Here is a 27,245-nt window from a genome sequence, read left to right as displayed (position 1 = left end):
AAACATTACAATAAGCTAAGGTTAACTTCTTACTAAAGAAAGAAAAAAATTTTAATAAATTTTGTGTGGCCTATATGTACAGTGTTTATAAAGTCCACAGTGGGATATAGTAATGTCCTAGGCCTTCACATTCACTCACCACTCCCTCACTGACTCACCCAAAGCAACTTCCAGTCCTGCAAGCTCTATTCATGGTAAGTGCCTGTATTCGTTCATTTTCACGCTGCTGATAAAGACATATCTGAGACTGGGCAATTTACAAAAGAAAGAGATTTATTGGACTTACAGTTCCGTGGAGCTGAGGAAGCCTCACAATCATGGCAGAAGGCAAGGAGGAGCAAGTCACATCTTACATGGCAGCAGGTAAGAGAGAGAACTTGTGCAGGAAAACTCCCCCTTAAAGAACCATCAGATCTCATGAGACCCATTGGCTATCACAAGAACAGCACAGGAAAAGATCGGCCCCCATGATTCAATCACCTCCCACTGGGTCCCTCCCACAACACGTGGAGATTCAAGATGAGATTTGGGTGGGGACACAGCCAACCCACATCAATGCCCTCTACAGGTGTACCAATTTTTATCTTTTTTACCATATTTTTACCATACCCTTCCTATGTTTAGGTATGTTTGGATACACAAATACTTAGCATCGTGTTACAATCACCTAGAAGCAACAGGCTAAACAATAAGCCTAGGTGGGTAGTAAGCTATGCCATCTATGTCTGTGTGAGTGCACTCTATGATGTTCAACCAAAGGCAAAATTACCTAACAACACACATCTCAGAACACAGGTAGTAGAGCAGCCCAAACGGCCTGACACCTTTTCTCATCCAAGCCCATCTTTGCCACGCCCCATTCCTTTTAACAGGTCATCTTACTACGGGATCTACTGTTTATTCTTATCCCAGTGTTAAGAACTGAAAATGTACTGAGGCAAACTTAACAAATTGTGGCATTGGATGGGGGAATGAGAAGGAACAGCGCAAACATGGATGGAGGAGATACTTTATATGTATGGATTTTTGTTTTGTTTTGCCTCCTTTTTGCTTTTTTGTTTTGTTTTGTATTTTGTTTTAGGTATTTCTGGATCAATTTTTCAACCTCCCAAAAACGATGGCAGGGAAGATGCATGACCCTCAAAACAAAAGCGCGCGTCCTACCGGGCAATGGGTCCCGTGGGACAAGCTGCAGGGCCGCTGTGGGGCGAGCAGGTGAGGAACAGGGAAGGGCTCACCCAGCCTCGGAAAGGCAGTCGTTCCCTTCTCTCAGTGTCCTGCTAAACCTGGAGCCGCGTCACCCCAGCGTCTTCCAGTGGCGGATGGGGAGGACACCGCGAAGGTGTCCATGGCCAACGTCAGGCACTCGGGCAGCCCAGGCACTGCGGCGGGGACGAGCGGCCAGGGGGCAGCTCAGCGTGGAACTGTAGCCCCGCCACGCCTGCCCCCACCTGCCTGGGATTTTTGGATAAAATCCAGGACTTCATGGACATTTCCTGCATGGGACCGTTTCAGAGTCATTTGCTCATCCCAGGAGTTTTTACTGCGCATCTACAGTGGGGTTGCGCAGCGTCCCCTCGGCACTGGGGAGGGGCAGGGAACAGGTGGAGAAGGCTCCCGTTCTCCTGGAACTTATACTTTAGAGGAGAGAAAGAGAAAACGAGTAAACAATTAAGCAAACAAGATAATTTTAGACAGTTATGTGTGCTGTGAAGAAAAGAAACAGGAGGAATGTTACAGAGAAAGACTGTGAGGACCCTACTTTCCACTAGGATGAAGGGACGCCCCTCCGCTGAGGGGATGTAGGTTTAAAAAAAAAGAATTAATGCTAAAATTCTGTATTTTCAATGTCAACAATATTTTGTGGGAAACATTGATACCATTTAAAAATACTTGATTATTTAGAATCTGTGGCAATTTTTGTTGTTGTTGTTATTGTGGTTGTTTATTGTTTTTATTGTTTTTAGGCAACAGTTCAACAAATCTGTTCAACAGGGGTTGTGGAAGAATGTGCCCTTTGGGATAGAGCCTACGGAGGAAAATAAATGTTGTTCTCCTGAAGAGAAAGGAAGGGCTAATGCAGACAGAAGATGATGCTAATAAAATGTCATTAAGGCTTATTTTGTTACAGCTATTATGAAAACAGCTTTTTCTTTTAATTTTTTTGAGATGGAGTCTTGCTCTGTTGCCCAGCTCACTACAGCCTCTGTCTCCCAGGTTCAAGTGATTCTCCTGCCTCAGCCTCCCGAGTAGCTGAGACTACAGGTGTGCACCACCACACCCAGCTAATTTTTGTATTTTTAGTACAGACGGGGTTTCACCACGTTGGCCAGGCTGGTCTCGAACTTCTGACCTCAGGTGATCCGCCTGCCTCATCCTCCCACAGTACTGGGATTACAGATGTGAGCTACCGTGCCTGGCTGAAACCAGTTTATTGAATGAGCTAAGTCCAGAAAGCAAGGGCTTCGTTTGTCTCTAACCACTGCCTTACAACGAAGTTCTGTTGGATCTCCTTCAATCATCACTCCTGAATCTTGGGCAGATACCATAAATTTTAGTGACAAATCTCATTTTAGTCCTTGCACCTCTATATAAGGGATTAAAATGTCCAGGCCAGTGCAATTTAACAGCAATCTCACACCTCATTCAAAATTCTGCTTGGCCTTCCTTGCAGTGAAATGAAGAAGGAATACAGTCAGTTTACTCTTCCTCCATTGTCTCTGTCTTCTCTATATTCTAGATGTCCCCACGCCATTGCAAGGGAAGAGGGCATTACACAAAGAGGAGCAGATCTTCCTGTAGTTAACTATTGAATAAGGCAGACAGGCCAACATGCTCCTGCCAGTTACTATGGCGGAGTCCAAATGCTGGCTTTTTCACAGGGCACATCTGTGAATTATTGGAGGGCCTTGAGTGTACCCCACATGGCACAGTTCCATGATGCAGGGGCACATTATCTGGCTGACATCTTGCAGCAACCTCCACCCCAAACCCCTCTTCTGCCTAACCCCATGTCCTCTTACTGCTATAGTCTCTTTGCACAACAGGCTACCCTATTGACTGATATCCCATCATGACAACGCAAGCCCAGCTACTCTTCCATAGTCAAAGCCATGTGAAGAAATTCATATCCTTTTACCATGCCAATAATGGAAGGGCAGGTTGCTATCACTGCTTCTCTTCCCTCATCCTGCCATTTTGGGTTGCTCAAGCCAACTTTCACCTTCTGAATTCCCCAGGTGGGAAGAACTCATCTATTCATTCAACAAATATTTATCAAGCACTTGTATTTGCTAAGCACTATTTACCAGTCTCTGTGTTCCCAGTGCCCACCCTCATCCCAAACTCCAGCAAACACTCATCAAGCTCTTCCAAGAATTCTCAAGCCATACCACATTTGCTGCACTGAACCCGTGTGCTCCTGTTACTCTGCAAGCTTTCAGTCTTGGAGTGGGATGCCAGGCTACTTTCTACTGTGCTTAGAGTCCCTCACATTTGTCTGCAAGAAATTCAAAGCAACCTCCCTATGGTCTAGAACCTCCGCTTAATGACTCTTTAATCATGCTTTTGACTCTAGTCTCTAGAGATGGATAATACAGATGGGGAGTCATTGGTCTCTTTCTGCTCTTTTGATAAGTCCAGGCTGGCTGTGTCTAGTATCATGTGGGTGCAGTTACTGTCATGTTAGCTTTGAGGCTTTAGCCAGAATTCTAAGACAACCAGAAAAGTCCCATTCAATACCCAGTTACAAATAAATTTGGCCCTGAGTTTTCTTGGAAAGCAGGTAAATCCACGTCTTTCACCTTAACAGTTTATGACTAAGTCCATATTTCCCTTTACATACATACACTATTACATCATGAGTCCTCATTGGTTAATTACATATTTGTGTAGCAGGATAAAAAAAAAAAAGTTATTACACATATGTGAAACAAAAGACTTTTTTATATGCCGTAGCTGATCTAATTTTTTCCCCAAGCCCCAAACTTGAAGAGAATGATGACGCTGACCCAGAAACCAATAGGATTGACAGGGCACTCTGAGGACCAGTGCATGTGACGCTGAGGTTGACTGTTTCCTTGCTGCCATGAAGCCATATAAACTCTTGCTCACACAGAATCCATTTGGGAAAACAGAGTGGAGAGGGGCTGAAAAACTGAGAATTCACTCAAAAGAGACTGTTTCAATTTGAGACATAATGACTAAACCAGAAGAGACCGGGCTGTCTCTAACTGGAAAGTTGAGTACCACCTCACCGCCTAGCCCAATTCCCCAGATGAAACGTTGTTTTTGTTAAGTCTTTCCTGAAGGCATGAGGATAATGGAGGTTACTTAGAACTGTACTGTTCACCATCATCCAAGTAAATATGGTTTCTTAAGTTGAGTTTTCTAATTTTTTTTAAGATTTCACATCATTGTTTTCAGTGACTAGTGTTAATTTCACATTAAAAGTGGCTCTAATGTTAGCCCAAAAGAGCCCACGTTTGCTTTTCTCCTTGGGCCATTGCAAATAAGTCCTCTGCGTCATCAGAGCCCTCAGCTTGTGGTACTTGTTGGGAATGCTGTTCTGTGGAATGGGTTCCAGTAAGATGAGGATTAGGTTATTAGATCCTTCATGAAACAGATTGTGATGGGCAAAGTAGAGTTCATAATGGCACCACTCACTCTGGACAAAGTTGGGAGACAAAACAAAGATGGACTTGTAACTCTTCTCAATGCAGTTGATGATATTTTCCACAATGCTCTTACCAGGAACAAAGTTTCTCTCATGAAGGCAAACCTGCATACCTTCTTTCTCTAGGTAAGGTACCAATTCATTTTTCACCCAGGCAGAATCATGTTCACTATATGAAATAAATGCATGAAACTGGAGATTTCTTTGGAGTTCTTCTAAGGGTACATTCCTGGCCCTGCGCCGGGTCTGGGTCCACTGGCACACCATCCTGAGATACCAGGGCAGATCCAAGTAGATGCAGAGGAAGGTCACAGTCACAGCCAACACCAGCATGGTGGCACCGATGGTGACGATCAGCAGAGTTATGTTGCAGGATAATTCAGACATGTGAAAGTCCTTTAGTGGGGTTCCTCTATAACTTTCTGGGTAGTCACACTTATAAGAATCAGGCCAGCCCTCTACCACTTCACTTGATACTTGCTCTATGTTTTTGACAAATTCTCTTAGCTCACAGGTACACTGGAATGGATTGTTCCCTGCTTTTATTGACCTCATCTTCTGGCAGCTCTGGAAGAAATCAGCTGATGGGTGGGAAACTGAATTGTGATCAATGATCAATACAGAAAGGCTGCTAAAGCTGCCACATCCAGGAAGGTCGGTTAAAGAATTGAAAGCAACATTGAGTTCTTGCAAAGCTTCCAGTTTTACGACTTGTTTAGGAATGCTCTTTATTTTATTGTTGTGAAGATCAAGTACCTTGATCCTGGGAGGTAAACATCTGAAAACAGAGTCAGTAAGTGTATTTGAAGACAAATTTAACACCACTATACTCTCAACCCAAGTGCAGTTTTCCTTATGTCTACCAGATTCCAAAGAATTCCAGCTAACATCCAGTATTTCCAAAGATGGCATATCCTTAGTCATGAGACCTACTTTGAAAAGGTCTTTTAATCCATTCTTTTGTAAGATAAGTGTCTCCAATTTAACTAACGTGGAACATTTTTCAAAAATACTATCTGTGAAAACATTCTGGGTAAAGTTCAAAAACTTGAATGTGCTTGGTGCATGAGGACACAGCATGTGTATAAAAGGTGTATCTGAAATGGTTAACATCATAATGTTCATCTCAGAAAACACGGTGTACAATGCTGTCTGTGAAAAGATAAAAACTTGGTTCGTGATATGTTCTATTTTCAATGCTTTCAATGTCGTTTTAGAATAAGTAAAATCTTCTTCATGAATGCTTTCAATTATTGTTAAATTGTAAATATTGAGATATTCCACAGGTTTGGGCCAAAGAAATTGAAAGACTCTCACCAGGCATTTCCAAGTTGTTTCTATGTGATTGAGGGTAAAATTCAGTAAGGTTGGACCTCTGGTGAGTTCTAATAAAAATTTAATGAAAACTTGACAGTTGTCATCATTTAATTTAATATTAGTCAGTTGTAAGCACCCTAAAGTATTAACTGATATGTTCACTTGGATAGAGAATAAACTAGTTGGGTGAAAAACAAGGTGAAGTGTTTTTGCATTCAGAATTTGTAGACTTTCTGTCTCATTTTCTTTTATATAATAATTTCTTAAATCCAGAAGGATGTAACTTAGATGCAAGTGAGCAATTGGCAGTAAATCTAATTTTTGTAACTTCATAGCACTCAACCCCAAGAAATTCAGTTGTGACAAGTTGCCAAATTGCTTACAGATGGGCAGGGCCTTGAAGTCATTGAATGAGAGATCTAAATGCCTGAAACTCATAATAGGATGGCAGGATATCTTTTGCAACTGATTATGAGATAAATCCAAATATTCCAAGTCCTGGTTGAACTTGAAAACACTTAAATCAAGTAGCTGGATTTTGTTATGGGAAAGTCTCAAAACTTTCAACTCTGACAGAAAGCGTATGTCAGAGACCTGAAGCTCAGCTATGTAGTTGTGAGACATATCTAAGACTTTGGTTTTCAGCGGTAGGTCTTTGGGAACATGAGTAAGACCTCTTTTTGACTGGTCTACTGCAAATTCACTTCCGTCGGAGAACTGGATTCTGGTTCCAACTATTATGATCATAAGGCAAACAAAATTGAAGCTTTTAACAACAGGTTCTTTGTCTTTGGTCATGATGTTGCAGTGGCTATCCTAAAGGGTTGTTGTTCTTCAGAGCATCTTGATATGAGTCCAAATTCTAGAAATATAGTACACACTAAGATTAATAAAGATCTGATGGTTACTCTCAAACCTCCACTTACTAACCATAAAATCTAAACGATTTCTTCATTCACTAGTAGAGTCGTTTCTGTTCCCATAATTTAATATGATACTTTCTATAACCAGTTATATAGCTTGCTCACGCCAGAAGGGGCAATATAGGTCTTGTTATCAAAGAATTGTGGTTGTCTGTTTTGACCTGTCTGGTTGCTGCCTAAGGGATTCACACTCAGGGGCTTGCCTTTGTTTTGTACACCTTAGAACTTTCTCAGGTCTGGAGCAGCCTTCTGGGTGGTGTTTGCTGTAAACATTTAAAAAGGCAAATATACTAGCTGCAGCCACCTGAGCAAGGGCTAACAGAGGGGGCAAGCAGCAGACACATCAAAAAGCCTGGGAAATACGCAAAGATATACAGAAAAAGGTACATGGGAGAAAAAAGGCTTTGGAAATCTCTGTATGTACCAAGTAGTCTAGAAGTCCACTCATGTGCCCAAGGCTGGACACATGTTCAGAGGAGACCTGAGAAAATCCTAAACTTCACCTCTGGCTCATCTTCAGCTTCCATGCATGCAGGAAGTGAAGGCTAAGGTAGAGCTGTGAATAAGCTGGCTAAGCATTGAGAAAGTGATCCAACACAGCCAATCTGCAAAGATCAGGGGAGTTTTTGTTTTGCTCCTGGTATTTTGTTTTGTTTTTGTTTTTGCTCCAGATGTTTAAAGAAATCTCAAGTCACTGGCTGACCACTAAGCTAACTGGACAGAAAATGTAATAGCCACACATGATAAAGAATAGTCTTTATAAAAAATATTTAGCAAAGTCATTAAACAAGCAACTATAAGCCACAAAAAAGCAGCAACACACTCTGGGAAAGGGAGGCCAGCCACAGTGGCTCAAGTTCTGTAATCCCAGAACTTGGGGAGGGCAAAGCAGGGGGATCACTTGAGTCTAGGAGTTCAAAGCCAGCCTGCACAACATGGTGAAACTCCATCTCTACAAAAAATACAAGAATTAGCTGGGCATGGTGGCATGTGCCTATAGTCCCAGCTACTTGGGAGGCTGAGGTGGGAGGACTGTTTGGGCCTGGGGAAGTCGAGGCTCCAATAAGCCTGCACTCCAACCTGGATGACAGAATGAGACTCTGGTCAAAAAAAAAAAAAAAAAAAAAAAAAAAAGCTCTGGGAAAGGGGGACAGAATTTGATTTTTAGAGTTACCTCATTACAGTGTTTTAAATGTCTGATTTTAAAAAATAAAAATCAAAACAAAATAATCACTAGCCCCCAGATTTGCCAGTGGACTTGCTCCGGGTTTTGCCCTGAAATAACACAAACCTTGCAAAAAGCAAATGGAAAGAGATTGTTGTCTTTTTGATTGTGTAACTTGGCCTTAAAGGAATCTCTAATTTATTTGTTTAAAAAAATTAGCCATGCAAAGAAACAAGAAAGTATTGTTTATTCACAGGAAAAGAAATTAAAAGAACAAAGTCAGATAACTGACACCATCTAACATTGAGGCTGGCTACAAAGCTACAGCAATCAAGGCAGTGTGGTTTTGGTGAAAGAATAGACAAATAGATCAACTGGCCAGAATACAGAGCTTAGAAATAGACCCACACAGAAATAATCAACTGCTGTTTGACAAAGGAGCAAAGGCAACTCAGTGGAGAATGGATAGTCTTTTCAACAAATGGTGCTGGAACAATTAGACCTCCACATGAAGAAGAAGAAGAAGAAGAAGAAGAAGGGGAAGGGGAAGGGGAAGGGGAAGGGGAAGGAGAAAGAAGTTAGACACAGACCTTACAGTTTTCACAAAAATTAGCTCAAAATTAAGCATAGACCTAAATGTATAATGCAAAACTATAAAACTTCCAGAAGATAACACAGGAGAAAATAATCTAGGTGACTTTGGATTTGGTGATGATTTTTTAGATACCACATCAAAAACATAATCCAAGAAAGAAAACACTGTTAAGTTGGACCTCATTAAAATTAAAATTTTTGCTTTGCAAAAGACACTACAAGAGAGTGAAAAAGGCAAACCATGGATTGAGAGAAGATATTTGCAAAACTCATATATGATAGGGACTTGTATCCAAAATATGCAAAGAACTCTTAAGCTCCACAATAAGAAAACAAGCAACCTAGTTTTTAAATGGGCACAAAAATCTAAACAGACACCTCACCAAAGAAGATCTATAAAGAGCAAATACACATATAAATAGCTATTCGACATCATATTTCATCATGGTTTTGCAGATGAATATAGCAATGAAATTACACTACACTTATGAGAATGGGTAAAATCCAAAAACAACATCAAATGTTGGTGAGGATGCGGAGCAACAAGAACTCTCTTTCACTGTTGGTGGGAATGCAAAATGGTGCAGCCACTATGGAGGGCAGTTTCTTATAAAACTAAGCATAGTCTTATAAGATCCAGCAAATCACATTCCTGGGTATTTAACCAAAAGAACGTAAAATTTATGTCCATATAAAAGACTCCATGTGGATGTCTATAGAAGCTTTATTCGTAACTGCCAAACATTGGAAGCAACAAGATATCCCTCAACAGGTAAAAAGATTAACAAACTGGTACATTCACACAATAAAATACTATTCAACAATTAAAAAATGAGCTGGAGAAGCATTAAAATGGTTGAATAGAGGCACCTAGCACTCACGCCCTCTGCAAAGAAGGACCAAAACAGTGAGCAGATAATCACACATTGAATGAGCATCTAAGAGAGAACCCTGGAATTCAGCATAGAAGTGACAGTGCACCTCTGAGGCATGGGAGAAGAGGGAAGTGAAGCAGCCAGCCCAGCTGGGACTAGCTCAAAACCAGGAGGAACTTCCCATTCCAGGGAAAGGATAACTGAGAGATCTTCAGAGGTCCACATTTCCACTATGGACTCCTGTAATCCTGGCCATGAGCTAGCTCCTTGGCCCTCACATGCCCTGAGGCTGTCTGGAACCTATGCAGTGGCATTGTTCCACAATGGGACTTCACATTGGGTCCCACATACCCCATACCCTGAGACCCAAACAGCTTCAGCATAAGGCTCTTTTAAGAGCCCAGCCCTCACCAAACACATCTTGTTCTGGGGCCCAACAACCCTGAATCTCCATACCCCTGAAGCCCCACTGATATTCTCCTACATCCACCTAGAGGGCTACAGCATTGATGCCAGCTAAGATCAGCAGTGCAGCTAGGTCCTCAGCACTCTAGCCCATGCAATGCCCTACATCCCAGGAAACAGGAAGCACAGTGCACCTAATGGCTCTCCCTGGGACAAAGGGAGTCAACGTGTGCATTCCCCAGAGCCTAAGAGCTACCTGCCCAGGGCCACCACCACTTACAGCAACCCCACCTTCTCTAGCAGCAGGACTACCACACATCTACACATGCCTCCAAGCGGCCTGAGGACAGGTCCACCATGCCCTCCGCTACTAGTGCCTGCCTGCCACTGCCATGGCCAACATTCATCCACGCATGCCACATGGGGTCCTGGGGACTGGCTTGCCCAGCTTGCTGCTGCCACTGCTGCTGCCTGTGCATACCACTTGGGGGCCAGAGGGTTGGCCCACTTTTGCTACTGCCATAGTTGATGCTACGCAAATTGTACAGGGGCCCAAGAACCTACCCTCCCACTTGGTCCATTACTGCCACTGCACACATCCAACTAAATCTCCTGTAGGCTCAAGGACCCATCACCACCAGTGCCCACATACATCACGTGGGGGCCTGACAACCGGCAAGCCTAGGCGACTGCTGCCACCACTGGTGCCTGAGAAGAGGCCTGCCTGGTTTCCCCATTCCCAGCAAAGCTTTGCCATAGCATCTGCTAACAACTGCAACCTAAGCCACTGAGGAACCCCAAATGCCAGCGATACTGATGACAGCTGAAGAAATCATACAGAAACTACACTGCTGTGCGCACTCAGAATCAAAGCCAAAGCACCCTATACTCAACTAACACTATAAAAACACCTAGAGGCAAAAGTCTTTCCCTGTGAAAGTCAATCCATAAAATTGGAAGCAGCAGCTATTACATCAGATGCATAGATATCAACATAAGGACACAAGAGATACAAAAGTGCAAGGAAACATGAAACCTCCAAAGGACACAATAATTGTCTAATAACAGATCCCAACAAAAAGAAAATCTATAAAATGCCTGAAAAATAATTCAAAATAATGATACTAAAGAAACTCAGTGAGTTACAAGAGAGCATAGATAAATAATACAAAGAAATCAGAAAAACAATTTATGATCTGAGTCAGAAATTCAACAAAGAAATATATATTAAAAGTAGAACCAAATAGAAATTTTGGAACTACAGAAGTCAATAAATGAAATAAAAAAATATAATCAAGAGCTTGTACAAACAATAGACTAGGCCAGTTGCAGTGGCTCACCTCTGTAACCCCAGCACTTTGGGAGGCCGAGGTGGGTGGATCACCTGAGTTCAGGAGTTCAAGACGAGCCTGGCCAAAATGGTGAAACCTTATCTCTACTAAAAAAAAAAAAAAAAAAAGAAAAAATACAAAAATTAGTTGGGCGTGGTGGCGGGCACCTATAATCCCAGCTACTTGCGGGGCTGAGGCACAAGAATCACTTGAACCTGGGAGGCAGACGTTGCAGTGAGCCGAGATCGTACCATTATGCTCCAGCCTGGGTGACAAGAGCAAAACGCCATCTCAAAAAAAAAAAATATATATATATATATATATATACTTAAAAATCAAGAAACAATAGACTAGATTGAGCAAAAGAAAGAATTTCTGAACTGAAAGGTCTTTTGAAATAACCCAGTGAGGCAAAAAAAAGGAATAAAAAAGAATAAGGAAAGCCTATGGGACACCATTAAGCAAACAAAATTCACATTTTGGGAGTTCCAGAAGGAGAAGAGATGAGCAAAGGGATAGAAAGCCTAATTAATGAAATAATAGCTAAAAACTTCCCAGGTCTTGAAAGAAGTATAGACATCCAGATACAAGAAGCTCAAAAATTCCCAAATAGATTTAATTCAAAAATGTTCTCTCTGAGGAAGATCACAGTCAAACTCTCAAAAGTTGAAGACAAAAAGAGAATCCTAAAAACAGCAAGGAATAAAAAAGTCAAGTCATATGTAAGAGTCTCCCCATCAGACTAAGATTTTTCAGCAGAAACTACAGGCCAGGAGAGAATGGGATAATATATTCAAAGTGCTGAAAGAAGAAACTGTCAGCCAAGAAGACTATACCCATCAAAGTTATCCTTCCATAATGAAGGAGAAATATTCTTTCCCAGACAAGTGACAACTAAGGGAATTCATCACCACTAGACAAGCCCTACAAGAAAAGCTTAAGAGAGTAGAACATCTGGAAGTGAAAAGATTATATCTACCACTATGAAAACATATGAAAGTATAAAACTCACTAGTAGAGCAAATACATAAATGAAAGAGAGAAAAGAGTTGAAGTTACTACTACAGAAAACCACCAAAGTTCAACGATAAACAACGAGAGGAAGAAAGGAACAAAAGATATACAAAACAACCGGAAAACAATGAGCCAACTGACAGAAATAAGTCCTTGCCTATCAGTAATAACCTTGAATGTAAAAAGATTAACTTCCTCACTTAAAAGATATAAACTAGCTGAATAGATTTTTTTAAATTATCCAACTATATGCTGCTTACAAGACACTCACTTCACCTTCAAAGACACACATAGACTGAAATTGAAGGAAAGGAAAAAGATATTCCCTGCCAATGGAAACCAAAAGCAAGCAAGAATAGCTATACTTATCAGATAAAACAGACTTTAAGTATAAAACTATTAAAAAAAGACAAAAAAGCCATTATATAATGTTAAAGGGATCAATTCAGCAAAAGGATGTAACAATTCTAAGTATATACGTGTCCCACACAGGAACACCCAGATATATAAAGCAAATATTATTAGATCAAAAGAGAGAGAGAGACTCCAATACAGTAATAGTTGGGAACTTCAACATCCCATTCTCAGCACTGAACACATCATTTAGACAGAATATCAGCAAAGAAACATTGGGTTTAAACTGCACTTTAGACCAAATGGACCTAACTGATATTTACAGAACATTTCATCTGATAGCTGCAGAGTACACATTCTTCTCATCAGTGCATGGAACATTGTCCAGAATAGACCGTATCTTAGGACACAAAACAAGTTTCAACAAAGTTTTAAAAATCAAATCATATCAAGTATTTTCTCAGGTCACAATGGAATAAAACTACAAATCAATAACAAGATGAACTTTGGAAACTGTATAAATACATGGAAATTAAGCAACATGCTCCTGAACAACCATTTGGTGAATGAAAAAATTAAATAGGAGGTAAAAAAAATTTCTTGAAAAAAATTAAAATGCAAACACAGCACACCAAAGCCTGGGAGATACAGCAAAAACAGTGCTAAGATGGAAATTCATAGCAATAAATGCCTCCATCAAAAAAAGTAGAAGGATTTGAAATAAACAACCTAACAACGAACCTCAAGGAAGCAAGAACAAATAGAAAAGCAACAACAAACACTTCCTAATATTAGTAGAAGGAAATAAATACTAAAGCTCAGAGAACTAAACAAAAGAGATATTTAAAAATAGAAAAGATCAATAAAACAAAAAATTGGTTTTTTAAAAAGATAAACAAAATCGATAAACCTTTAGCTAACCTTAATAAACCAATGTCCAATAAACCTTAGACTAACCAAGACAAGAAAAGAAAGAAGACCAAAATAAATAAAATCAGAAATGAAAAAGGAGACATTACAACTGATACCACAGAAATACAAAAGATTGTTAGAGACTATTATGAACACCTATATGTTAACTAATTGGAAACCCTACAGGAAATGTGTAAATTTCTGGGTACATACAACCTACCAAGTTTGAGCCTGGAAGAAATAGAAAAATATGAACAGACCAATAATAAGTAATAAGTTTGAATCAGTAATAAAACATTTCCCAACAAAGAAAATCTCAGGACTGGATGACTTTACTGCTGAATTATGCAAAACTTTTAACAAATAATTAAAACAAAATTTTCTCAAACTATTCAAAAAAATTGAAGATGAAGGTATTCCTCCTAACTCATTCTACAAAGCCAGCATTTTCCTGATACCAAAACCAGACAAGGGCTGTGTGTCATGACTCACATCTGTAATCCCAGAACTCTGGGAGGCTGAGGCAGGCAGATCTCCTGAGGTCAGGAGTTCAAGACCAGCCTGGCCAACATGGTGAAACCTTATCTCTACTAAAAATACAAAAAATTACCCAGGCGTGTTGGTGGACACCTGGCATCCTAGCTACTCAGGAGGCTGAGGCATGAGAATCACTTGAACCCAGGAGGCAGATGTTGCAGTGAGCTGAGATTGTGCCACTGCACTCCACACTGGGTGACAGAGTGAGACTCAGTCTCAAAAAAAAAAAAGAAAAGAAATCAAGAAAGTAATCCTATTTGCATAGTTACAAGACAATTACAATACCTAGGAATAAACTTAATCAAGAAGGCAAAAGGCCCCTACAAAAAGACTACAAAATACTGATGACAGAAATTGAGAACACAAAAAATGGAAAGACATCCCATGTTCATGGATTGGAAGAATTAATATTGTTAAAATGACCACACTACTCAAAGCAATCTACAGATCCAATGCAATCCCTATCAAAATACCAATGATATTATTTACAGAAATATAAAAAATAATCTCAAAATTCATATGGAATGAGAAAACACCCCAAATAGCCAAATCAATACTGAGGAAAAAGGACAAAACTGAAGGGATCATACTACTTGACTTCAAAAGATACTACAAAGCAAAAGTAGCATGGTATTAGTACAAAAACAGATACATAGACCAACAGAACAGAATATAGAACCCAGAAATTATGCAATCAATTTTCAACAAAAGTGCCAACAACACACATTGGGGAAAGGCCACTCTTCATATTCAGTCATATGTATAAGAATGAAATTAGACCCCTATCTCTCACCAAAGAATGAAACTAGACCCCTATCTCTCACCATATGCAAAAATCAATTCAAAATTGATTAAAAAATGTAAGACTTGAAAGTATAAAACTACTAAGAGAAAACAGAACAAATGCTTCAGGACATTGGTCTAGGTAAAGATTTTATGGCTAAGATTTCAAAAGTACAGGCAATGAAAACATAAATAGACAAATGGGACTATATTGAACTAAAATCTTCTACACAGCACAGGAAACAATCAACAGGGTAAAGAGATAACAGGGTTAAATGGGCAAAAATATTTGCAAACTATTCATCCAATAAAGACTAATAACCACAATATACAAAGAACTTAAACAACTCAACAGCAATAATAATAATAATCCTATGAAAAAGAAGGCAAAGGATTTGAATCGACATTTCTCAAAAGAAGATACACAAATGGCCAACTGGTATATGAAAAAAATGCTTACCATGAATCATCAGGAAAGTGCAAATCAAAACCACAATGAGATATCATCTCATTCTAATTTAAATGGCTATCATCAAAAAGATGATAAATAGAAAATGCTGGTGAAAGTGCAGAGAAAAGGGAACTCTTATACACTGTTGGCGGGAATGTAAATTAGTACAGCCATTATGGAGAACAGTATGGAGGTGTCTCACAAACCTAAGAATAGAACTAACATACAATCCAGCAACCCCACTTCTGGATGTTTATCTAAAAGAACAGAAATCAGTGTATCAAAGGGATACCTGCACCTCCATGCTGATTGCAGCACTATCCACAATAGCCAAAATATGGAATCAACCTAAGTGTCCACCAACAGATGAATGGATAAAGAAAATATGATATATATACACAATGGAATACCATTCAGTCACTAAAAATAATTAAATCCTGTCATTTGCAGCAATATGGATGGACCTGGAGGTCATTATGTTAGCAAAATAAGCCAGGCACAGAAAGACAAATATTATGTGTTCTCATTCATCTGTGGGAGCTACAATACTCATCTCAGCAAGGTAGAGAGTAGAACAATAGTTACCAGAGACTAAGAGGTGAGTTGGGGAATGAAGAGAGGTTGGTTAAAGGATAAAAACATACATTTAGATAAAAAGAACAAGTTCTAGTGTTCAGTAACACAGTAGGGTGACTATAGCTAACAATAATTTATTGTATATTTCAAAACAGCTAGAAGAGAAGATCTGAAATGTTCCCCCACCCACATACAAAATTATAAATGTTTGAGATGGTGGATATCCTAAACACCCTGATTTGACACACTGTATGCATGTGTCAAAATATTATAGCTACCCCATAAATATGTATAATTATTTTGTGGGGAAGGAAAGAAGAAAGAAAGAGAAAAAGAAGGAAGGAAGGAAGGAAGGAAGGAAGGAAGGAAGGAAGGAAGGAAGGAAGGAAGGAAGGAAGGAAGGAAGGAAGGAAGGAAGGAAGGAAGGAAAGAAGGAAGGGAAGGAGGGAGGGGAGGAAGGAAAGAAGGAATGAAGGAAGGAAGGAAGGAAGGGAAGAAGAAAGGAGAGGGAAGGAAGAAAGAAAGAGGAGGGAAGCAAGGAAAGAAAGGAAGGAGAGAGGGAGAGAGAGAAAGACAGAGAGAAAGAAAGTTAAAGAGAGAGAAAGAAAGTAAAAGAGAGAAAGAAACAGAGAGAGAAAGGAAGGAAGGAAGGAAGGAAGGAAGGAAGGGAGGGAGGGAGGGAGGGAGGGAGGGAGGGAGGGAGGGAGGAAGGGAGGAAGGGATGGATGATCCCTAAATCCATTTTGTTAGGTGAAAGAAGTAGAAGATGGCTTGGGCCCAGGAGGCAGAGGTGGTTGCAGTGAGCAGAGATTAAAAGGAGAGAGAGAGAGAGAGAAAAAAAAAACAAAAAAAAAAAAACGGAGACTTTTTCAATAAATGAAGAGAAGTCCTTTTTGTCCATCTGCATTCATGAAAGATAAAATTTCTCAAGCTCTCAGCTCTCTGGGCAACTATATATGTGGTGGTGACCCGTCACAGTTTTTGATCAATCACATCAAAGGACTTAGGTTGCCCAACATGGTTTGACAGTGTGGATGGCAGCAGCAGTTATATAAGCCATTTATTTGTGAGCACGGTTCATCTGTTCATGAGTGTTTATGCTAACTGCCCTTAGCATATCTGAGTGTTCATGCTTGCAAAAATATGTATGTCACTATTATCTATTTTATTGCGTAAAGTGACTTATAAAATATTGTAATGTTTTCATATGTTTCTCAAATAAATCTCCTTTCAAAAATGTAAATGAATGTCTTTTAAAGAATGTTTAAAAATGTTTTTCAGAATTATATTTTCAGGATTTTGATATTCCAGGATTTCAACATTCAGGATTACGGCACTTGGGATTGTGTCTTTCAGGATTCTGACCCAAACCCAACTTTCTGATCCCCAACCCAATTTGGCCAAGGTGACAGGAAAAGGAAAGGAAGGGGAGGAGAGTGGTTGGCAAGACACTGAGGGCTGGCTAGGAGGTGGATCTGCCTGCAACATGATGGTCAAAGCCCTGTGGAGGACAAGAGGAATCAATCCTTTTGGGAGGGCAGATGAGGACTGGAACGAGGCTACATTTATATCTTAAGGGGAACTACCTACTTCCTCTACCTTCATGAACTGGACCTGACCAAAACTAGCTATAAGTGGCCTGGCAGAAATAATATCACCATTCATGGAGCCAGTGAGAAAATGCAACTAACCCAGGCCAAACTGGGCATTTGTGCCTTGCTGGGGGCTGGTAACAGGCACACAAGCCCACAGATCCAATGTTTGTGACTGCGAAAAAGCGGTGGGACTAGAATTATTCTAAAGGGAAAGCGAGGAGCCAGTCTCAGAAACTCATATATATGCTTAGGAGTCTATTCCCCTTAGGCTCTGATCTGCACAGAAAAGCATTTGTGAGCCCCCATGGAGGGCAAAAGCCAGCATACCTCTGTGTGCCAGCACACAAGGCCAGACAACTCTCCATGGCCACCCAGCTCCCACAGGGGCATCCTGGCTGCCTGTCCTCATGAACTAATCACCTTCCAGAGGCCCACACACCTAATACCATCATGTTGGTAATTAGGCTTCAGCATATGAATTTCGGAGAGACACAAACATTTAGGCCATAGCAAGGGCACATATACTGTGCTCTTTTTAATCCCAGGAGTGTTTTAGTTACAGAATCTCATTGTTGACACAATTCCCATTACAATGGGTATTTTTCCAACCTAGATTAGACTGCAAGCCACAAATTTAGAGAGACAGGATTCAGCACATGATAATCTGAAAACACCAAGTTCCAACAGCTAGCACACTGACAAAATGAAAAAGTTTGTCAGGCTAAAGCTGCTGTATGGAAGAGATAACTACTTTCTCAGGGCCCGGAAAGCCTCATTGCATTACAACAGATTATAGATGTTGATGTTCATGACAATGATGCTGAGCGAACAAGAAAAGGTTACCTGGCTGAGGCACGGAGGCAGGTGCGTGAGCCCACACACCCCATGTTCATGATTGAAACAAAGGATTGGAACTGCCAGACTGGCTCAGAACCTTTTCAGGCCCTGTTCTACATAGGAAAGCGTCTGTGAGCTTCTGGGGGACAAAAGCAGTCACCAATATTTTTAAAGTAGGGCTCTGTGTTGCAGAAATAATTAAGAGCAGATTACCAAAATGAGGACCGCTCACTGCTCAGTTTTATTTACAAAGGACCCACTTTTCACCATCAGGGGATATACTGGAACTAGTAAAGCACTCAAGAGATGAGTCCTTTATTTACAAAGGATCCACTTTTCACCATCAGAGGATATATTGGAAATAATAAAACAGGCAAGAGATGAGTCCTTTATTTACAAAGGATCCACTTTTCATCATCAGAGGATATATTGGAAATAGTAAAACAGGCAAGAGATGAGTAGAGTTTCAACCAACCATTCTTTGGAAGAGTGAAAACTGAGTTGGGGAACTTTTGTTACAGAATGGCATATGGTTAAAAGCTCTTCACTGATCCATATAATTTCTCCCAACCGCCCATCAGAACACCCACAGAGACACACATACATTTGAAAATCCACTTTGCCACTGAAAACAAGGAAGCACAGAAATGTAATGGCAGGATCCAGGAGCATCTTCACTCACAAAAATGTAACTGGAGCTGTGTTAGGGCAAAGCTGCCACACTCAAGCTTTGTCTCAGGAAAACAGACTCCCTGAAGAAAGTCAGGAAGAAATTTGTCCTCTCTCTGTCTGATTCAAAGACTGAGGATGAATTCCAACTAGTACTTAATGAGTAATTAGGCAGTGTCCCTTTTACCCCAGTGGTACTGATATAAGTGGATCAGCATGTTGGGTTTTCCTTCTATGGACTGCCACACTCCATTCTCTCCAGACTTTACACTTCGTGATGGACACTACCAGGTAAGAGCTGGACACGGGGCAGGGAACCACTTTAGGGAGCACACTGCATTCTGAGATGTGTAACTCAGACAACAATACTTACAGATATGGACAGCAACTGGAATGCTGGTAGAGATGTTCATCAGGAATTGCAGTGTGTATACACAATATATACAAAGTATATATTGGTCAAAGTACTAGAGACCTGGGCAATGATAGAAGAAGCTACTACTTTATACTGGTTATATGGTCAAAACAAATAGCTCACAATGACGATGTAACAGATAAGAACACTTATGCAGCAAGTAATATTGCATCAAAATTTAGAAAGTAAAAAATGTTACAAAACACAAGGAGACATTGTGAGCAAAAGTATTTAGCATATTTCTCTGGGTCACTGTTAGATCAAGTAGCAAAAAATAAACATATATGGACATTTGAATAAGATAATTAATAAAGGATTTAATAGACACATAAATTGTACCCTACAAAAAGAGAACATCATATGTCTAAGTCTCTAGAGTTCATGGAGCATTTACTAAAATCAATGGTTTTTTAGGTCAAATACATATATCTTAAGTATCCCAAAACATAAATTATGAAAGTCATATTTCTGACTATAAAAGAAACTTTTAAAATCACTTTTTAAAATGTTCTAAGAGGTCTGGCGTGGTGGCTCAGACCTGTAATCCCAGCACTTTGGGAGGCTGAGGTGGGTGGATCTCCTGAGGTGAGGAGTTCGAGACCAGCCTTGCCAACAAGGTGAAACCCTGTCTCTACTAAACAAATAAAAAAAAATTAGCCAGGTGCGGTGGTGCACACCTGTAGTCCCAGCTACTTGGGAGGCTGAGACAGGAGAACTGCTTGAACCCGGGAGGTGGAGGTTGCAGTGAACCAAGATTGTGCCACTGCACTCCAGCCTGGGTGACAAAATCACATTTTCAAATACAAACATTACAAATTATGATAGTCAAAAAGGTGGTCTGTATATGTTCCAGCTTCCTCTTCTTGCCTTTTAATTCCTGAAATGACCAAATATTTTTTAAAATATTAAGTTATATCTATATCTATCTATTAAAGTTTTATCTATATCAAGGGACCAATAGATAGATCCATAACACACTAAAAGGCAAGGGGACCCTTAGGGGACTGAAACCAAGAAGTCTCTGAAACCTGGAAAGGGACTCACCTATGATAGAATCCTGGCCTCCCGAAGATGTCTACTTCTAATCCTCAGATTGGTGAACACGGTATGTCACATGGCAAAGGAAAATTAATGTTGCCGATGAAATTATAGTTGCTAATCAGCTGATCTTAAAATAGGAAGATTATCCTGAATTATTTGGGTGGCCCCAGTGTAATCACAAGCATCCTTAAAAGTGGAAGAGGAAGGCAGAGAGGATGCCAGGGTGACGCGATATGAGAAGAACTTGGCCCAACCTTGCTGGCCCTGAAGATAAAGGAAGGGGACCATGAGTCAAGAAATGTCAGCAGCCTCTAGAAGTTTGAAAAGGCAAGTACCTGGATTCTCTCCTAGAGCCTCCAGAAAGAATGCAGCCTTGCCAGTCCCTTGATTTTAGCCCAAAAAGACCTGTGTCAGACTCCTATCCTACAGAACTGTAAGATAATAAATGAATATTGTTTTAAGCCACAAAGTTTGTGGTAATTTCTTACAGCAACAGTGGAAAATTACTAGAGACAGGGGCCGGGCATGGTGGCTCACCTCTGTAATCCCAGCACTTTGGAAGGCCAAGGTGGATGGATCACCTCAGGTCAGGAGTTCAAGACCAGCCCAGCCAACATGGTGAAACCCTGTCTCCACCAAAAATACAAAAATTAGCCAGGCGTGGCGGTGGATGCCTGTAGTCCCAGCTACTCAGGAGGCTGAGGCAGGAAAATCACATGAACCCGGGAGGTGGAGGTTGCAGTGAGCTGAGATTGTGCCGCTGTACTCCAGGCTGGGCCACAGAGTGAGACGTCTCAGGAGAGAGAGAGAGAGAGAGAGAGAGAGAGAGAGAGAGAGAAAATTAGTAGAGACTGGTTTGATCCAGCATCCCAACAAGCAGGCTATGAAAATAGATCAACAAGCACTTTCACAAGAAGCCCTAAATACAGTTGCACAATCAAGAAGCATGACACTGCAGAAAGCAAACACCATAATAGAAAGGAGCCAAACTCAAGATATGAAAGAAGTTATTATCCAACAAAACGGAAATAAAAGAGCAGAATAGGCATTTGTAATAGATATCCTCAGAAAGAGCCAAGATTCTTTTAAAAATAGAGTAAGAATAATGGAAACTAAAGACAATTATTGAAACAAAAAACTCATTGGATGAGTTAAGTTGCAAATAGCACCTCTAATGAGAAAATTAATGATAGAGAAGACCAAGGAGAATTTTCCCAAAACTCAGCACAGGAGGCTAAAGAGATAGAAAATATACTAAAATGCTAAAAGACATGGAAGACAGATCCATATCTGAATTCACAGAGGATGGAGAGTTTAAAAAGAAATTGACTCCAAAATAATAAAATACAAGAAGGATTATTTAGCAAAGAAAAGTAGTAAAATTGAGTGCTAAGTACCAAAAAGCATTGATGACAAAAATCTTAATAAAAATCTCAAGCTAAAAACTGCCAATGATAAGAAGGGAGTTGGCTGAAGGTGGGGTAGGGAGGGAGAGAGTGCACTAAAACCATGTAAGGTACTTGTCTGATTGAAAGGAAGCTATAGATGCCAATTAACTCCTGATGTTGTTAGAAAAACATTTGTAAGTATATATATTATAAAATTAAGAGTAATTATGAGAAAATACACATGAAAGGGATAAATTTCAGTCATTTGTGGGGAAGGGATAGAGCTCAGAATGAAGAAACCCCAATCAATCTAGCTGTGTCCTGAAGAAATAACACAAGGAGTAATTAGGATGTTTCTGGGATTGTAGAAATGGTCTATCATTAACAAGTCTGCAACAATAATTCACATGAGTAGGTCAAACAAGAAAAATAGGTGAGCATCTCTTAAAGGTGAAAAATTCACTTGATAAAATTCAGTTCTCATCTTTGATTAAAAATACAACTTTAAATATTTAAAAGACACTTTGAAAACTTGATAAAAAAACCTCAAAAATACAACTTTAGATATTTAAAAGATACTTTGAAAACTTGATAAAGAATACCTCAAATATCTAACTTTAATCAAAATCCCACCCCGAGGCATTCCTGTTAAAGTCAACATCAAGAGTGCACACATTGTTCTTTCTGGAAGTTTTAACCACTGTAATAAAGGAAAAAAAATGACAGGAAGAAATACTGAAATTAAGAAAGAAAATCATTATTATTTTTAGATTATAAGACTGTCGGGCGCGGTGGCTCAAGCCTGTAATCCCAGCACTTTGGGAGGCCGAGACGGGTGGATCACGAGGTCAGGAGATCGAGACCATCCTGGCTAACACGGTGAAACCTCGTCTCTACTAAAAAATACAAAAAACTAGCCGGGCGTGGTGGCGGGTGCCTGTAGTCCCAGCTACTTGGGAGGCTGAGGCAGGAGAATGGCGTGAACCCGGGAGGCGGAGCTTGCAGTGAGCTGAGATCTGGCCATTGCACTCCAGCCTGGGTGGCAGAGCGAGACTCCGTCTCAAAAAAAAAAAAAAAAAAAAAAGACTGCCAATGTGGAAAACCACAGAGAAGTCATTGAAAAAATGTTAGCACCAATAAAAGAATACAGTGCCCGGCACAAAATAAATTATTATCATTACTATTTTCTTAAATACTTTCTTTTTAAGAGATAAGGTTTTGTTCCACTGCCCAGGCTGGAGTGTAGTGGCACAATCATAGCTTAAGATCCTGGGCTTATGCCAGCCTCCCACAGAGCTGGAGTTACAGGTACAAGCCACTCCTTCTGGCAAAAATAAATTATATTTTGAAAAAAATCCCTCAATTATCCAAAAATAGCAGGTTGTCAAATAGATTTTAGTATCTCTGTATAATTAAATACTACTATGTACCCTTTACAAATAATAAAAATCAAATTGCATAAAAATATTTTCACTATATGTGCCAAAATGCAGTTTATTTAAAAAGTACCAAAGTAAATATGTACCTATGCAAGTAGAAAAATTAATAAGATACATATCAAGATATGAACAGTGATTATCCTTGCACAGTAAGATTATAATGGAATTTTATTTTCCTCTTAGTTTTTATCTATATTTTTCAAACTTTTAACATTCAAAATTAAGTTTACTGTACTATTTACTGAATAATTTGCCAAAAATCAATTGCCAATAATATGAATAACGTCCAATCTGACAAAAAATAAAACTGCATGTTAAATCAAAAAAGCACATAACATCTAGATGAAACTCATGATCTTGAATTAGATCTCAGTTAAGACAGACTTGCTACAAAACATATTCAGTAACAAGAGGAGGGGCAGGTTCTATGACGGACCAGCTATTAGACGCTATTAAGAAATACATTTTAATTTTTTATAATGTTATTTGGCTATTTTAGGAAAATGTAATTTTTTTAGAGATAGACAATAAAGCATTTAGAAATAGGTTACCAGAAGCTTGTTATTTTTACTATAAGATATTTAAGCATAAAAAGATAAAGGGGGTCAAAGGAGGATTCTTGTTTCTTAAAAGATTTTTTAAAAGGCAAGATTTTTTTTTCACCTATCAAATAGGGAAAATTTAAAAATATAATATCTGGGTTGGTAGGTGGGAACTAAAATAAGAACCCTCATTTACCACTTAGGCAGGAATGAAAAATTAGTACAACCTTTCTAAAGGGCAATTTGGTAATTTATATAAATTTCTTAAAAATATACCTCCCTTTATTTTAGCAATTCCACTACAAGGAATTTTCTAAAGAAATAGTCAAAAATAACACACAAAAGATATGACTATAAGGATACTCATGACATAATGAAATACTGAAAAAATCAAAATGTCTAATATAGAAAATGGTTAAATCAGTTATATATAATTAAATAATATGCAGCCTCACATACTGTACTTTGAAAAAATGATAATGTTAAATGAATACAGTAATAGAAAATTATGGCCAGGCGTGGTGGCTCACGCTTATAATCCCAGCACTTTGGGAGACTGAGGTGGGTGGATCACGAGGTCAGGAGATCGAGACCATCCTGGCTAACATGGTGAAATCCTGTCTCTACTAAAAAATACAAAAAAAATTAGCCGGGCGTGGTGGCGGGTGCCTGTAGTCCCAGCTACTCGGGAGGCTGAGGCAGGAGAATGGCGTGAACCCGGGAGGCAGAGCTTGCAGTGAGCCGAGATTGCGCCACTGCATTCCAGCCTGGGTGACAGAGTGAGACCCTGTCTCAAAAAAAAAAAAAAAAAAATGTGTGTAGTAGGACTCTAATTTTGGAAAATATGATTAAAACCTGACATATACATAAAAGCTAGAGGACAAAAAATGTGATGAAATACACCAAATACTAATAATAACGGTTCTCTGAATCTCTGAATTATAGATGAATTTAATTTTCTTTCTTATACTTTCAGATATCCCTAAAATGTCTCATTTTGAGCACCCTTTATAATCCAAAAAAGTTATCATAAGACAATTTAAGAGTTGTCTTTATAGTTGTGTAAAAATATTTTATATTTAAAGAAACATGCTTGTTTTATTTGCAATACTAAAATATAAAGATGGAGAACTTTCAGATAATAGTAGATAACTGACATTCATAGATGAGGACCCACCCTACAGGTCCCTGGCAACCAGACCCATGGTGTCTGGGTTCATGAGACTGAAAATCAGCCACCAGATGGGAAAGCTGGTCAGTTGTCCTTATAGTATCCTGCCACAAAAACGCAATACTCCTCCAGAGGCATTCATACCCTGAGGCAGTTCCTAGGGTATACACTAAACGAACAAGATAGTAACTTTTATATTTATTGGGAAAAAAGCAGGGAAAAATGGGAAGATGAGAGTGGAAGATTAGAGAGTTCAGTTTTTTAAAGAAAGTAAAAATAAATAAACAGGTAAAAGCTCTTGATTTTTAAAATGCATCAAATAAGAAGGGTGAGGAAATAGATGAAATAAGCTATATTTCAGAAAAAAAGGGTAGACAAGACCTATGAAAATTAAAACTACAAGGAAGAATAGACCAGAAAAAAAAAACAAAACATTAAGTGAGATAAGTGGAGGAAAGATCACATAATCAAGTCAACAAATAGGCAAGAAAAACATTGCTTCATTTGTCAAACTGAAGGTGGAGTGACCTGGAGGAAGGCAATTGCTAGACTGTGCCAGATTCAAGGTTGTGAAGGGCTTGGTCCCGGCCACTTCCTCCATTTAATAAATGTTTATTCAGAGTCTATTTTTCTGCCAGTGCCATGCTACGCACTAGGCACCAGGGATATAAATATGAATCAGACTGACATAATTCCTGCTTTCAAAAAGCTTATGAATCAGGGACAGACACAGACTAGCAAACTATTATAGTACCAAACGACAAGGGAGATCAAACACATGTCTGCTGTAAAAACGTATAATACATAGGTGCCATATCAGTGGTATATATAAATTACTGTTAAATGTTACTGAAAACAATAAACTAGAGAAAGATGAAAAGAGAAAATTCACTAGGTCAAAGCAGAAGAAATAAATAACATTAGTTTTTTTCCTCATCACCGCAAGTGCTAGTTGTTTTCCATCTTTTCAAGACAGCTGTAAAGACACTGCTTTTTATCCTGCTTGTGAAATTCAAAGGACATTTGCAACATTTACAAAAAAAAACCACTTCAAATCATTTTGCAAAAATTTTAAGGAAACGACCTATTTCCTGTATAATGAATGGTTAGCAAACTTGCTTACTTGAAGCACCTGTGCCATAATGTGAAAAAGTCACAGAAGTCTTTTTACTTACCAAGATCTCTTTTTCAGAAGAAGAGAAAATAACTTGTAAATGAACGGAAATACAATTGTAAATGCTTGACAAACACAAGTTCTTAGTTTAAAATTGAGTAAAGCGATACCTTAGAAACAGATTGGTGCCATCTGTTGGCGCATACTGGAATTACTCCTACGTATATACTTCCCTGTGAAAGGTCAGGAGGTATGTGAGTTAGCAGGTTTTTCTGGGCTACAGACTAAACCAGTGATCAAATTTTCTAATTCGTGTGAGGAAGCAACTTACAAACATTTCAATGTGAAGAAAAATATTTTTCTAAGGTAATATTTCTCTGTAAGAGTTTACAGCCTGGATATTACATTTGTCACCCAAGTGGAAAGTTATTTTAAACAGCCTGTTTTCTATTATCATCATATTTAACATTTCAAGAATAATTGCAGTTTCCCTTACCAAGTGATTTTGAGCATTATTTTAGCTGGATGAGATACTATAAAACAAAATAAGTATAGTTCCACAATTTGGGGTTTTTAAAAATCAACCTCTAAGGAAAGTTTACTGGTTGATACACATTTATGATGACATATTTAGCCATATCTAGAAGGACTCATACCCACATTCTGATCAACATTTGGTGTTATTAAATGGTTTAGATTTTAATTTAGGAATAATAAATAACACTGAAATCCTACAGGACTCATTTAAAAATCAATTTTCTAAAGACCATTTAGAAGAATTTCAGAATGACATCAACAAAGGCTGATTACCAGAAGTCTCTGGTTAAGCAGAGACTTCCGGTGGACTGTAAACCCTTTTCCCCAGACTTCCCACTTAACTGAGTTCTGAAAAGAACAGAAAGCATGAGTAAAACAATCATTCCATAATTTATCTCACTGTCTGGCATGATCTCATCTTTATTTAAAAAAAAAAAAAAAAAGACAACAAGGTAAGACCTTACAATTCGGCTAATGACAAAGTTGGACACCTCGGTAAGAATCACTTCTGCTTTCAGGAGGAAGAGAAAGGCTGACTTCTTACCATTCATCCTTACTCATCAAACATAACAGGAAGTCTCTGGG

General features: G+C 39.2%; 1 protein-coding gene across 5 annotated transcripts; it reads right to left on the bottom strand.

The window, feature by feature from the left end:
* Positions 1-1,917: 1,917 nt before the first annotated feature.
* Positions 1,918-26,307, bottom strand: TLR6 (toll like receptor 6). Of its 5 annotated transcripts, XM_031664657.1 has the most exons (4): positions 21,007-21,045; positions 20,473-20,733; positions 19,387-19,488; positions 1,918-6,854 (listed from the first exon to the last, which is right to left on the bottom strand). In XM_031664657.1, the coding sequence occupies exon 4, from the start codon at positions 6,788-6,790 to the stop codon at positions 4,400-4,402; it is 2,391 nt and encodes a 796-aa protein (XP_031520517.1). In that variant the 5' UTR covers positions 6,791-6,854; positions 19,387-19,488; positions 20,473-20,733; positions 21,007-21,045; the 3' UTR covers positions 1,918-4,399. The 5 variants fall into 5 exon arrangements, with proteins under 5 accessions (XP_031520517.1, XP_031520516.1, XP_021794047.2 ...); XM_031664656.1 differs by having other exon boundaries at positions 20,473-21,084; XM_021938355.2 differs by lacking the exons at positions 19,387-19,488; positions 20,473-20,733; positions 21,007-21,045 and adding an exon at positions 26,185-26,307.
* Positions 26,308-27,245: the final 938 nt, after the last annotated feature.

Source organism: Papio anubis, chromosome 3 (assembly GCF_008728515.1).
Source record: "Papio anubis isolate 15944 chromosome 3, Panubis1.0, whole genome shotgun sequence".
In the NCBI taxonomy this organism is placed as follows: Eukaryota; Metazoa; Chordata; class Mammalia; order Primates; family Cercopithecidae; genus Papio; species Papio anubis.
The sequence above is the reverse complement of the archived record's forward strand: the minus strand, read 5'-3'. Positions and strand labels throughout refer to the sequence as shown.